This window comes from Glycine max, chromosome 1, assembly GCF_000004515.6.
Source record: "Glycine max cultivar Williams 82 chromosome 1, Glycine_max_v4.0, whole genome shotgun sequence".
Classification (NCBI taxonomy): domain Eukaryota; kingdom Viridiplantae; phylum Streptophyta; class Magnoliopsida; order Fabales; family Fabaceae; genus Glycine; species Glycine max.
The window spans coordinates 5,648,539-5,662,987 of record NC_016088.4 but is presented as its reverse complement, the minus strand read 5'-3'; the positions used below and the strand labels follow the sequence as shown (position 1 = coordinate 5,662,987).

At 32.5% G+C, this 14,449-nt stretch overlaps 2 protein-coding genes across 5 annotated transcripts; one reads left to right on the top strand and one right to left on the bottom strand.

Annotated features, from left to right (window-relative positions):
- The first annotated feature begins 3,292 nt into the window (after nucleotides 1-3,292).
- On the top strand, nucleotides 3,293-5,102 carry LOC100819047 (uncharacterized). 2 transcript variants are annotated; one of them, XM_006573049.4, is made up of 3 exons: nucleotides 3,293-3,794; nucleotides 4,023-4,117; nucleotides 4,787-5,102. In XM_006573049.4, the coding sequence occupies exons 1-3, from the start codon at nucleotides 3,686-3,688 to the stop codon at nucleotides 4,904-4,906; spliced, it is 324 nt and encodes a 107-aa protein (XP_006573112.1). In that variant the 5' UTR covers nucleotides 3,293-3,685; the 3' UTR covers nucleotides 4,907-5,102. The 2 variants fall into 2 exon arrangements, with proteins under 2 accessions (XP_006573112.1, XP_006573111.1); XM_006573048.4 differs by having other exon boundaries at nucleotides 3,308-3,794; nucleotides 4,585-5,102.
- A 3,169-nt stretch (nucleotides 5,103-8,271) lies between these two features.
- Nucleotides 8,272-14,133, bottom strand: LOC100780913 (beta-1,3-galactosyltransferase GALT1). Of its 3 annotated transcripts, none has more exons than XM_006573047.4 (8): nucleotides 13,698-14,133; nucleotides 11,392-12,519; nucleotides 10,719-10,954; nucleotides 10,339-10,620; nucleotides 9,923-10,051; nucleotides 9,676-9,852; nucleotides 9,007-9,114; nucleotides 8,272-8,747 (listed from the first exon to the last, which is right to left on the bottom strand). In XM_006573047.4, the coding sequence occupies exons 2-8, from the start codon at nucleotides 12,158-12,160 to the stop codon at nucleotides 8,529-8,531; spliced, it is 1,920 nt and encodes a 639-aa protein (XP_006573110.1). In that variant the 5' UTR covers nucleotides 12,161-12,519; nucleotides 13,698-14,133; the 3' UTR covers nucleotides 8,272-8,528. The 3 variants fall into 3 exon arrangements, with proteins under 3 accessions (XP_006573110.1, XP_003517993.2, XP_014628872.1); XM_003517945.5 differs by having other exon boundaries at nucleotides 13,892-14,133; XM_014773386.3 differs by lacking the exon at nucleotides 13,698-14,133 and adding an exon at nucleotides 12,803-13,624.
- Between the last annotated feature and the right edge of the window lie 316 nt (nucleotides 14,134-14,449).

Sequence of the window (14,449 nt, the reverse complement as noted above, 5' to 3'; positions counted from 1 at the left end):
TCAAACGAAAAAATAAATTAGAAGAAAAAAACTAGTTTAATAAAAAAAGTTATGAATTAATGATTAATTAATTAATAATAATTAAAAAGCTTTTTGTTAAAACAATTTTAACTTCAATGCACTCCAATCCCACAAGACTTGAGACCTCCCTCATGCCCCTTTGAATCCTGCCGCTAGGTTCCCATCGTGACCTTCGCCGTACGCCGTAAGGTCACAGCTGCATTTGCTCCGCTGAGGTATGTTTCCTCATCTTCTCTCTAAGTTATTCAGTTTTAAATTTGGATTTGAAGGTAGTTTTTAAATTTGAGTAAAAACCTAAGTAAGCTTTGTGCCTCTGCCTCTCTCGACTCTCCTATAGCAACAAAGTTTGCGTTCTCATATTTTCTTTCTATGGTTGAATTATTTGTTCAAGTGATTTATTATCATTTTACCAATTGGGTAATGCTAGATAGATATGCGTGATGGATGAGTATGTGATGTTAAAGGTTGATTTTGTGTTATAAGATATGAAGTATGGACATCTCTTTTGTTCACTATGTCGGACAAGTGACTGAACTTGACACTTATCCGACACTTCTTATTAGGTGTCTAATTTAAAAATTATTTTTGTCGGATTGAACACTTTAGTTGTCAATTTTACACAACTCATATATTTGAAAAATATAAAAGGTTGGTTTAAAAAGATATATATACCATCAATTTAGATAATTTAGATATTTTGTTATATGTTACACATATTTCATTTCATTAGAATTTCTATGTTTGTGGGTGTATATGATTTTTTCATGTCCTAGATTTTAGACATTAGCCATATTGTATCCGGTGTTCGTGTTAGAGTCTATCCTACATAGGTTGTAACAAAAGTGGAACAAGGGAAAGAAAAAGGAGAAGGTGAATATCGAGGTGTTGTTGGATCAGGCTATTTATGACAAGCTCCTCTCTAAGACACCAAGTTGATTACTCATTCCATTCTCTCTGACCGTTTAAGGGTATCTTCTATTACCACTCTTTTTAATTATTCTTATGTTAAAGAATTATTTTTATTGATGAGAGCGTTTGTGTTGGTGCTGTTTTGATTCATGTCTTGTATTTTGTTATTGTTAAGATTAAATTGTGAATGACAAGAGCTTTAATGTGGGTGAGGAGTCCGTTATAGTTGTTCCTTAATTGGTAGTTTTCTATGAGATCTGCATTCCTAGACTGATCCTAATTGTCAGGAGCATATGTTTGGTATTGTTATGTTCTTAATTGGGATTATCTAGATTGATTGACTGGGATCCAACTTCAATTGTTGCATATTTGAAACTTTGAATATTCTGTGTGTCATCTGAGATTCTGAATCGTATTACAAGCTTTAAACCTAGGATTTATTGTTAGTTGCACTTCTTGTTTTTATGTGTCCGTGCTTTGCCCTTTTTCTTCCTTTTGGGGAATAATCCTAGAAAATTATTTTATGTTAACTATTGGACAGTCTTCTTGGCATATGGATATGCCCGCATTTTCTTGTAATGGTTTCTTTAATATTATTTTAGAATCTAGATTTGCTAACTATTTTTTCCCCAGATATATTAATTGCCCAATAGTGAAATATGAGGTTAATAGTAATTTTTAGGTACTGGTTAATTAGTTTGGATGACCTGGTATCCAAGACAAATGTCTGTGTTGCCTCATTTGAAATTTGCAATGTATAAATGGGGTAGTGGCTGAAAATTACTTCTCTTTCTTTTGTCCGGTTTCATAATCAAGTTTTTTAAATAATCATATTCAATAGAAATCAAAGCAAGTTTATTTAATCTACCATGTGTCATAGTTTCAAATAGGATTTTAACAATTTCAAATTTGATAAATTAGCTTCTTTTAGTATATGCAATAGTAGCAACAATAGTTAATATTATTTTATAAGTTGTGCATGCATTATAAAAACAATTAAATGTTTTTAAATAACTCAATATCATAAAGTTTTATTTTGATTTATTGTTGAAGTTTGATAACCATTGTAATTTTTCGTTCAAGAACTTTGTTTATGTAATTATGTTAACGCTAATAACAAAGGAAGGAAATAATATGTCATACTTTTCTCTTTTAAATTCAACATTGAACCTAAATTATTGATTCTTTTTCTCAAAAATGTGAATAAATTTCATTGAAAAGTGAAAATGTCACTATTAATTAACCAATTACTGGTATTGTTTCCCTAAAAGAAATCTATTGAAAATTATTTTATTTTTTATATAATTTTAAAATTATATAAAATAATTATTTTTATATTTTTATATAAACTATATAAAAAAATTTGGTGTCCTTCTAAAAATAGGGCCCCTAGCCAATTGTCCACCTAGACCGCCCTCAGGGCCACCACAGGTACTTGTGGCCTCTGGGTTGGATCCCTTAGTTTATGTATCTTCTAGGTCAAATCTTTGACCATCTCCCTTGAGGTTGGGGGTGGGGACACACTACTCCATGATAGAAAAAATTGACTTCCAACCCAAACCATTGGGGGATCAATGTAACCACTGTTGATAAAGCCTTAAGAAACCCAAAGGGCAAAACAGATTAAACACTCAAATGCTCTCGCTAATTTGCCTCAAATCCCAGAGGAAATCTATACCAAAATAGTAGCATACATAATTTGGGTAGCAATAAAAAGTTGTAAATGAATACCTACAATCCTAAAGAACAGTCTCTCAAACAACCCTACACACAAAAATACATAATTGCTATGCTATTCTTGTCTTGCAACTGTCATATCCAAATGTAGGTGTTCAAGAGTTGGCAACAACCCAAATTCTCCATTCCCAGATTTAGACAAAAGAGAAAATTCATTTATAAATGAAGTTTTTTTGTAAATTCATTTGTAAATAAAATTTTTTTAGAAGCAATAAAATTTTAGGATTATTATGTGATCTATTTAGATAAATGCTAGAAAAAAATTTCTTTTAGACACATTTTTTATTATTAGTTAAAACTATTAAAAAATTACAAATTTTTGCGAGTCTTTGTTTTATTTAATGAGTTCCTCTTTCAATTTTGTAATTTTTAATAAATAATAAAGTTTATTTTAAAAAATATGTGTTAAAGAGTATATTATTATCATTCTTCTTTTATATATCAAATCTTGTTATCGATGGGAGGACTTTATTAGGGGACAATATATAATACATCTAGGACTATTTTCCTTATGGCTTGGTCATAGGTTGAAAGAATCATTAGTATTGCAATGAAGGACCACTTTGCAAATTTAATAAATTTTCCTACCTTGCTTTACAGGTTGCAAGTAATGAATCTAAGCCATTCAATAAAAACATCATTAAATCTAATGGCTCACAATAATGGTATTCTCGTACACCACCTGAGACAAGCCGTAACCTCGAAACATAAAACCTCGGCAACAGACACCTTACTCTGACATTTCACTGTTAGAAATAAAATCGTTCAGCCATTTCAAGACCCATTTGAAATTACAGAAATAAAATTAATCCCAAGATAACTAGCTGGTCTTCAATTGCCGTTTTGAATTAAACATAGGTCTCCATTTCCTTCAATTCCCAACCAAAATGAAAAACTTTGCTGCTTTTGTGAACCTGCACATTAATTGTTTGTCATAATTCCTGTATGGAACTCATTCTTGCATATGCATTTGTAGCACGAGTTTGGGTGTTTTTGCAGTTCACACGGCGCTTGAGACATGCACAATATGGCTCAAGTGAATGTTCCAATGCTACTACAGTTTAAGAATTCTGCTCTCTTTGGAATCCAACCAAACTCGTTTGTTTGCTTTCAGACACAAAGTAAAAGTAAGTTCAGCAGAAATTATTCTTGCCCAGTTTGTTCTTCTTGGGATTTTTGTTGCGTGTTCGAGATTTTAGTCTCTTAGCCTCTCCAGTACAATATGTTAGCATTTGACTTTATAACGTGGATGCCAACAATATGCTTATAGTATTAGTCACATAATATCTGTACATGGATATAATGTTGAATGTGACTTTGATATTGATTGCTATTTACTTTGAATGTTCCTACAGGTATAACTAAGAAACCATTAGTGATTGAAGCCAGAGCCAGAGCAAATACTAGAAAAGAAAGTGCAAAAATTCGGAACAGAAGGATGCAGAAAAAGGTTTGCCTTTGTTATATCTTCAACTTTTGTACTGTCATATCTATTGTAGCCAAATCCCTGTTCTTCTGCAGACACATTTTACATTCCATGTGGAATACATGTGTGCTATGCCATTTAACTTATTCCCTTAGTAAGACATGTCATCCCATTTTTTCCTAGTTAGCTTCAGATTTCAGTAAATTCTTTCTGTGAACTGTCTCTTATCCACAAGCCCTTTAATATATAGAGATACATACTATGCTATGTTTTACTTACATAATATAACAGTTGACAAGCTGTTACAGCATTCATAAAGGAAACTAAATTCATCAAAGTTTTAGAGTGCCTACAGTTATATGCCACTCCACTACTAGCTGCCAAGTACCATGTTTTTCCACCATCAGCTATTAATACAATACATGATTTTGTCACACATCCAAGGCTTTCGGTATTTTGCTCAGATAAGCAATTATATGCAATGCTTGTAGATGACAAAAATAAAAAAGTGTTTGCTCTATGGAAGCACTCTGCAGAAATCGTTTCGACAAGATCCTCCTTGTAGCACTCTTCTTACAAACCAACACGAGACATGGAATGCATCCTTTTCAATTTCCTTTGTTTTTTGGGGTCTCATTAGGCTTTTGCTTTCTATTTTTTTTGTTTTTCTGTTTTGTCATAACATGATTTTAGGAAGCTGCTCATCGTGTCGGAGAGGCACTTGTCAAAGCTTGTGTTGATCTCAACATAAGTGAAATATCATCCTATGATCACAATGGCCTCCATTCAAGCTATGGATTCTTACCAAGATAAGTCTGTAGCTGATATTGCTTCTCTTTTGTGAAACACATGTGAAGAACTCATGTTGAAGTCGATTTTATTCGGGTAGGACATCACTTTTCTAGAATATTTGGTTGCAATCTCGCGTGATTGACCTTTTATGTAAGATAAACTTTGAAACATCTAAAATTCTTTATGCCATAATAATATATATTGATTGGAATCCTAATCTGGACATACCCTGCCCAAAGTAGTTGCCTGTTCTACATCAATGATTTACTTAGGGGGGGAGGCGTGGAGCTAGTCATTTTTTTCTTTGGAGAGGGACAAATATATATTCGAAAGTCACTATATTAAATTTGATCAATAATCAGAAGATTCATAATCATTAATTTTATATAAATATAAATTATCCACAAAAAAGTATAAAATATAAATTAAAAGTAGAAGAGAGTATTTCATTAGGTAGAATTAAAGAAGGTCATAATAAGGCAACATATTATTTTTTAATCATACGTGTGGAGAACGGTTATAAAAGACAAAATTTACTCCAATTATTTTTACGCCTTAAGGAATTAGTCTCATAACTTTAGGTTACATGAATATTTGCTTTCAGCAAAAAAAAAAATAACATACTAATATTTCTTTAGAAGGGATTAGTCTCTTCAATTTCTTTTCAAATTAAACGGTACTTTTTAAAAATAATGAAGAGGCAGTTTAAAAAAAATAATGAAGAGATTATCAAATAAAATATAGGTATTAGGTATATTATAGTTTGGAAATGCTTCTTGGTACGATAGAAAATTCGTATTAAGAGTACGAATGATGTGGCATGTAATTTCCTTCCATATTGGCTTTTTTTTCATCAATCAGCAATTATTACTTACTAAAAATCCAATCGAACTTCAAGTCTTCCAGTCCTTCTCCTCCTCCCTTATGGTAGTGATAACAACTAAAATATGCAAAGCCCACTCTCTTGAATGCCTCACTTATAATCGCAATTTTTTTTTTCTTCTGTCTGAAAGGCAGCATTTTTTTGCTTATTTTATAAGGGTCCTTATCAAATAAATGTTTTGATTTAGGGAGCTTTTAAAAACTTCATAATCGAATAGTAGAATCTATTTCCTGAAGATAGAGCAAACAGAAAGGACCCTTTTATTTGTGTCATAGCACTTGTGAGAGAGCATTCATGATTAGTGGTAATCTCGGCTAGAATCCGAAAAAAATGTTATTTTATTTTTCTTATAATATTTTAATTTTTTTTTTGAATAATTACATTGCACATCAGAAATTGAAAAAACACGGCCACACCAGTTATTTCGTGCGTTTCGTGCTATTTGGTTTCGTACCAAATAGCATTTCTGATTATAGTTGGTTTTAAACATTATATGGAAAATGCTTTGTAAACATTAAAATACTATAACAATAAGTTGTTTCCTTTTGATTTTGTGGTATATTTTTTAAATGGTATATATGAAAATGATAGAATAAACAACAAATAGAGATAGTTATATATATAATATCACATGAGATGTTATTTTTCTATGTTTAAATAATGAAACAGAGACTTGTATAGAAAACTATAATCAACCAGAGCTAGTGGTCGAACCTTGATATGACTTTCGAAGCATACACTATAGTTGATTCATGGTGCGAAATTGCGAACACATAAGAGTCGGTTTTGATATAATTGAATTTGAAAGATTTTGATGGAAAAATCGTTGTATTTTGTGATGGTAAAAAGTAAGTTTAGAAGGATTAACTTTGTTTATCATTAAATCTTAAATGTAAAGGTTTGTACTTAACTCAAGAGTAATGATTTCTTAAAAATGCAAAAGTTGGTACAACAAGATAAGATTTCACATTTATCGAGTCACATTATGAACCTTCACATCACTTGTCTTTTCATGATGAAATAAAAATGTTAAGTTCTTTGGACTGTAAGACTACCATTTCCTTCTAAATTTTTACTCAAGAAAAAAAATAGTTGTAACTCACGGTAATTTTACTTCACTCTACCTATTTTTTTTATTTTTTATTTGGATAAGCAATCTATCTAAATTAATCAGATTCTTAATTTAGTCTCCGAACATTGATTATAAAAAAAGGCTATAGTTCTAATTGAGCTTTGAACAGGAAACCGAAGGACTTTTTCTCTTATTTTCAACAACTTAAGGATTCAAACATGTTTCGTAGCGTGTATTACATCACTCATGCTTAATTACTTAGTAATGTTTCACGAGTACTCGTAGCATTTTCTTTCCTTTATTTATTCTAGTTTTTCAACTCAATCACATCTACTGTCAAATTGTTCATCCAACGACATGATTCATTGACAAGATCAACTCTTTGTAATTAAGTTCATGACAAATGCCACGACCAAAACACCCTCTTAACAATTGTAGTTTGAATTTAGTTCTTACGCCTGGAACTGTGGCTTATCACCACATGTCCTTGTCCGTGACGATATTTAAGTGTGCGGTTAGGATCAAAATAGAAAAAAATAAAAATAGAATTTTTTTTAAATTAAAATAAAATATAAAAGATATTCACAAAAATATAAAATTTATCTCTTATTTCTCTCCGACCACCCTATATCAAATAGAATCTAAGTATTTGTTAGATGGGCAAATAAATTCCAATATTTGAACAAAAAATAATATACAAATAAAATATTAATATTATATAATACCAGTAATGTTAACTTTTATATTTAACATACTCATTTTTATTATTATTACTTTTTTTCCTTGTCTCTTTAAAGTCAAGCATTTAATGAAAAAAAGAAAAAAGTATTATATATTAACTTTATTGCAACAGTTGTTTGTTCATTACTCATTTAAATAACTTTTTTCACTATTTTTTCTACTCTAAGTTTTTCTTACTAATTGTTTAATTTATTTACATATTATTTTTCTCATTAGATTAAAATTAAGCATTTAATTTAATGTCACTGTTAAAAAATTATAAATACTATTTATTCTACTTAGTTTTTATAATGTAAAATACTGTCAAAGTAGAGAGATAAAATCACCAAATACATCAATAAGTAAAGATTGTTCTAACTTATGTCTTAGGTTCGAGATTGGTTATGCAAAATTGTATTTAAGTACGAAATTAGAATTAGGTATTTGAAAGACAAGGTTTATCCACTATGATAATCCTTTCTTTTTCATACACATGGTCGAGATGAGATTAGGCCCTGTAAATATACTTAAAAAATTCAGTCATCTATAAACTATAGGACCTTATTGATTGGTAAATGATCCTCATCCTGATTCAAATAAAATTGTCATATAAAAAAATATATGTCCTCTTTAAAAGAAAAGGACAGGGAGATAAAAATAAAAATAAAAAATTGTGGTTTCTTAGTATAATGACATCTCAATCAAAATTGATTAGGTGCCAGAAAATCTGATAAACTATTTCCGATTGACCGATCTATACAAATCTCTCTCTCTCTCTCTACATAGAACAATCATCAGATTTACTTAAACGAATTAATGACTAAGAATATGCCCTACCATTAACCATTTCTAATAATTTCAGGCTAAAGCTAACTATTCTAATCATTATACAAGCTCCCCAGCCATTCAAAAGGGGGATCTTTTTCTTTTATTTATTTTCAGTAAGTTGTAACCTGGTCAGTCATCAATCATTTCCTACTATCACCACAGCATTTTGCACGTTTATCTACCTGAAGCTTCTGCCACAAACAGAGCATCTCCCTAGGGCCTTGGTAATGGGCAACCACATAACCATCCTTACAACCTTCAGGGTACACTCTGACCTCATTCTCATAGCGAACTTCTAGACCTTCCTTCTTCATGTCAGCGATCCAGATTCCCATTGCAACGTCTTCTAGTTTAAACATCTGCCAGAAAGAGTTAACATTGAATCATTGAGGGTGTGTTTGGAAAACCGTTCCAACCATGTTGAACGAAAGTTTTCCAATTTCCCATGTAAAAATGGAGAAGCAGGGGGGGTTGCTTTGGCGTTCAGTTGGCCAACTGAATGCCAATACAAACACGCAGAGTGTTCAAAGATGTCAACATTGTGTTTGCACAAAACACATTTAGCACAATTGCAACTATACAAACAGTTTTCAACAAGTAATGGATTTTATTATATACCTTCAAATGGTTCTCTCTGAATTTCTTGGACACCGTCCTAGCGATATCATGTGAGACCACATAGCCGGGACCATGTGCCCAAGGAGGATAAGTTCCTTCGCTCCATTCCTTTAAGGTAGCAAGCAATAAGATAATTGTAAGTGTAAGTTTTTCAACGTAGCTAGACAAGAAAAAAAAAAGAGACAGCAAATGATAGCAATATACTTTTAAATACAGAATATCTACCCTTAAAAAAATAAAAAAAACTGGAAGCACACTCAGAAGTTCCAGATTTCTAAAACTAAAGCAACTAGAAAGCGCCATGCAGCAATTCAATCCAGTTTTTAAGTTAGTGTTTTTTTTTTCTATTGAGATTCTGATAGTGTAACTTGAACAAGCGTACGATAACTAACATAAAGATATTTATCCACGTCTGGTCAATGAATAAAAAAGTTTCAACCCTACCATGCAAAATTATATTCGTTATAATTGGAGTACATACTTGCACAAAGAGACGAACACTTTCAACTGATATCTATTTACAAGCAAGCCTTATTAACAGAGTTGCATATCAAATAAGCTAATAAGAATTTTTACAATTATATGTAATAAAATTATAATCAGAAACTGAATAACATAAACAACAAAAGGAGCAGGAGATAATTAATTCTTTAATGAGAAAAATCTTACCTCTGGGCTGATGTACCATTTGCTATCTGTATTTCGATGAGGTCTGGAATCCAAATTGATGAGTCCATATAGTAACCCATGATCCGCATTGATTCTGTGCAAAGAGTCTAGAACTTCATCTACCCGGACAAATGCATCATCATCTGTCTTCATGACAAACTTTGCAGAAACTTGTGTCTGTTGAAGAGATCAATTCAATGAGGCTAAGGAGAGATTCTCCAAATCAAAGTAAGAGACAAATCATTACCCCAAAAATGCAGATAGCTAAAGATTTCCAGGTGATGAGGCTGTAGTAGTCAACAAATGGCATCAGCTGCACGTCTCCATAAGTCCGTGCTTCTCTCCACAACTCTTCATTAACTACAGTGCTTTTATGCTGCATAAGCTCAAATAAAAGACCAAATTCAGAAAACATCTACGTGTTTCAAAATGTAGCAAAATATTGTGTCCATCTTGATCTTTATCAGAATGAAAAGGCTATGATAGTACAAAAATACTGAAAACAAATGTTCCAATAGAAGCAACTTTCACTACTTAATAAGATAAGGATGAAGAGCTCCAATTTATGAAAAGACCAAGAAATTTAATCTCATTTATGATTTAATAAATTGTTTTTTCTACTAATATTTAGAATCATGCAAGAAAATCACAAACAATACCCACCAAACCAACAAAGAAGCGCACAGCTGTTGTATTTGATCGAACTGCATTGTACTGCATCCAGGTTCTTCTAACAGCCATCCGACGCTTGAAATTGTTAGCAGTAGAGAAAACACCAATGAAGAGATCCAATGGGGTCTGTGCAGATATAGGACTTGATTTCAATGATTCTAGGTCAATAATATGCTCTGAATCCTCTGATGTGGGCAAACCACTGGCAAGAATAGATATTAATTTGAGGTCCCCTGAGATTTTTATTTCACTGACTAGCCATGGCTCCAAAGTCTGAGATATAACCAGTTGAGTCAGTCAACTTAATAAAACATAAAAGTGTTCAATATTTCAATGTTAAATAAATCAGAAACAAGAGAAAAAGAATGTACTTCACGGAAAGCAAACGAGGTTATGTGCTTCCCATCAACTGTCATCTGGATTCCTTCAGATCCCACTCTAAGAGTTGCCACAAATGGGTAACCTTGCTTAAAAGGAAAGTATTTCCTATTTACTGATTGTTCGTCCATTGTTGAAGATTGTCTTGAAGTGTGGGAATGCATGCCAGCTGGGTGACGTTGGCTAATGTTCTTCCCTACAATCTTATTGCACTGCTCCAAATCATCAACTGCCAAAAGAAACAGCATTATTATTAAACAACAGACGTCAAGTATTTATGTAAAAGCAGGTCATGGAATTGAGCACAACTTCTGGACCAGGAAAGACCACACAGCTAAAGCTTTAGCACTAAAACTTAATAGATCAGAAGAGAAGATATAAAACATGTCCTCACAAACAATTGATTTTCATGTGTATAGGTTCAAGTCTGTTGCATCTATTTTCCAACATGAATAGCATACGAAAACTAAGCAAAAAGCATGAGTATCTTGGATACAAGAATTCCATATTGCCAAAACTGTTATAGAACAAACACACTTCAGTAGTAAAGGGGTTCGTTCAAATTTTAAGAAATCTGATTTCAGAATTGTGAGAGGAACTTCCATGTCACTTAAGAACACAAATTGCTATTGATATTGAACCAAAAAATAAGAATAGAAATTTCACCTTTGTCAAACTTTTCAGGAGTAGGGGATGGACAACGATCCTCTTCACCCCAATCATGAGCTTGAGTCCAGGAGTTTTGGACAATTACTGGATCCTCAGTGATTTTATCCCCATGAAGCCGAACATTATAGTGCAAAACAATTGGAGGATCAGGCTCCCCAGGAAGTGGTTCTCCAGTCAAGTCAATCCGAAAATTACCTAGCAGGCCATTTGGAATGCCAATTATGGTGATGGAAGAACCTTGTGTCAGGCCGCAAGGTAATTGCAGTTTATAACTACTATTACCAAGTTCAGTGGAATTCATGTTATTAAGAAAATGGGGACACTGCTTCTCTTTAGCTCTTGAACTATCATTTCCATGACCTTGCTTTTGCTCTTCAATTGAGGAAATAAGGCTATTCCACACACTGGCAGCCTCCTTGATAGCTTCTGCTGCATTGGGTAAACCCTGAACATTATCAATTAAGTGGTTCAATTGGTTCCATGTCTGCAGAGCTTGTTGCTCTTCTTTGGAAAAGTTGCTCCCAGTAAAGAGGCTAGATACTAAAATATCAGAAGAAATAACTTGAGAATGACCATCTGGATGTTTTTTAATAGCATCCGGTACTGTGGGATTTATCCATAATAGAGGATTAGTACCATTAATGAGGACAGGTATAGTCAGATAACCTTCACCAATAGGATTTTTCATGACCCCGTATCGCAGGATCATAAGCATAAACAACGTAAACAGTGAGGCAATCAGAACTCCTCCATACAACTTCTTCATTTTGATGATCCTATGAACGAGTCAATAGTCCTGAATCTTCATGGTACTAGATCACAAGGATGTCAAACTACTACTAAATTGGTCATTATCTTTCATACAATCCCTTGTGGTAATTATGGAGGAAACAAACATAGAAGAAAAAAAAGGGATGCAGATGGTATATCAGATTCAAAGAAATAACTGTAGGAAAACTTTCACTGATTAGCAGTGCAAGATTCAATTCTTTCTTTTTAGTCTGCTATGTAACTGATAATCAAATATCAATACCAACTATCATCCTTTGGAAGCATGTGTTGAAAGCAGATACATCCACCATGAGAATTATTTGGAAAGCATGAGATTTAGCTAGCATACCAAACCTGTAATCAAAGCAAAACAAAATTTTTCTATTAAATACTGTAGCTGATGTGTATAAAACTACCCAAGCAATCAATGATTAATGCAAACCAAGGCAAACACATGATTTGTTCTCACTTGAAGAAACATAACACCTATTTGCTAGGAAGCTATCACTTGCAATAAAAAGCAAACAAACACCACAAACAAGTACACAAGTACAGTTAATATTTAAAAAAAAAGAACTAAAATGTAAAATTTCTAGAGAATCTTGTAGTCTGGTAGTACATATAATATCAGCTATACCAAGTCATCAACAATTAGTGGATTCAAACATCATCACAAGAACCGTTGAATTTTTACACCACCATGAAGTAATATGGATCATGGTCACAATTTTCTTTGCAACACAAACTTCAGATTGGTTATTAGTTATCACCGCTTCAGGTTCCTTTGCCACCTAATGAAAATACTTTCCATGTATCCTGTTAACATTTATTGAAGAAAAAACGCTTCCCACTTTAAATAAAGTATTGTAGCAATTTACAAGTGTTCACTGGTCAATGCCTTCACTTAGCAAACAACCACCGTTAGGTCAACATAGCAACAATACAATATAAAAATTTAACCCATTTCCATCGTAATTAAAACCATAAATTATAATCAGGAGAAAACTAGAAAGAAAAAAAATCAGAAACACTAAGGACCACACTAAACGGTTTCCTAACAGTATAAACACGGAAAATTAGAAATTCAATTCAACGCAAATTACGCGTTACTTATAATTAAATAACCAAAAACCCGATGGCTACCTTCATTCAACTATTAAAAATTTAAACTCAGATCATACTCCATCCACCGTTTCGCGTTACATCAATTAAAAAGAAAAATTATGAAAGAAAAAATCAAATTGAACCGTTTGAGCTTCATCCTCTAGTCGGTGCTCTTTAAATTAATTGCCGAAAAAGAGAAAGCATGCATCATAACCAAAATCGCAACAACAAAAAAATTATTAACACTGAACAAACAAAATTAAATCATTTTCTAGTCGATGCTCTCCAAATTAAACGCCGAAAAAGAGAAAGCATGAATCATAAAAAAATAGCAATAAACGAACAAAAATTATAAACAGTTATTAGCACTAAACACTAAAATTAAACAAAAAAAAAAAAGTGTTAATCAAGTTCGGAACGAAGTTTACAGCGTGGAATCAAAGTGCAAAGTAAGCAAACACAGCATCGCACAGATCGAACCGCGTCAACAGTCAACAAAGAATCTCGAACAGAAAAAAGCGAAAACGGAAAGACTCAACGCGAAAAGGTGCGTGGAGCGAGAGAAAATCGAAGAGAGTCGCAATGTTGAACGGCGACGAGTGACAGAGCGTGTGTTTTTTACCTGGCGAGATTTTCTCGGGAAATGGCGGAGAATGTAGAGAGAGAAAGTAGAGAGGTTTTTTTTTTTTGGGTTGTTTCTGTGTTTCAAAATGAAGTTTAGCTGGTCTTTGTGTCGTCTTCGACTTTCTTCTCACCGTGTGTGAGAGAGAGGTTCCTTCTTCAACTTAATAATACAAAGATTCAAAGAGGGTGACAGAGAATTAAAATAAAATAAAAAAGAAACTTAAAAGAAATAAAAAGCAATTAAAAAAAGAAAAAGAGAGAGAGAAAGAAAAGTGAAAACAGCAACCGAGACATTTGGCTACCGTGTCTTACGGTGTAACTGGAGTTCTTGGATTCATCCGTAAAGACTAAATCTGTAAATGGGGATGTATGTGTACCTAGATACTATCCCGGCTAAACCAAAAGAGGGTCATTTTTTAATTAAAATTATCAATGGAATAAAATTTAAATTAATACAAAAAAAAAAGATAAGACATAAGTCAATTTATTAAATAGGAGTATTTTTTTTTCAAAATTATTAATTAGAAGTCGATTTTAAATTATTATCCATTTTGAA

Coding starts and splice junctions, on each gene's coding strand:
- LOC100780913 (XM_006573047.4), bottom strand. CDS start 12,160: ATGAAGAAGTTGTATGGAGGAGTTCTGATTGCCTCACTGTTTACGTTG. Junction 10,621..10,718: donor CCTCGTTTGCTTTCCGTGAA/GTACATTCTTTT, acceptor GTTATATCTCAG/ACTTTGGAGCCATGGCTAGT. Junction 9,853..9,922: donor TAGCTATCTGCATTTTTGGG/GTAATGATTTGT, acceptor TCTCTTCAACAG/ACACAAGTTTCTGCAAAGTT.
- LOC100819047 (XM_006573048.4), top strand. CDS start 3,686: ATGCACAATATGGCTCAAGTGAATGTTCCAATGCTACTACAGTTTAAG. Junction 3,795..4,022: donor CTTTCAGACACAAAGTAAAA/GTAAGTTCAGCA, acceptor ATGTTCCTACAG/GTATAACTAAGAAACCATTA. Junction 4,118..4,584: donor ACAGAAGGATGCAGAAAAAG/GTTTGCCTTTGT, acceptor CAATGCTTGTAG/ATGACAAAAATAAAAAAGTG.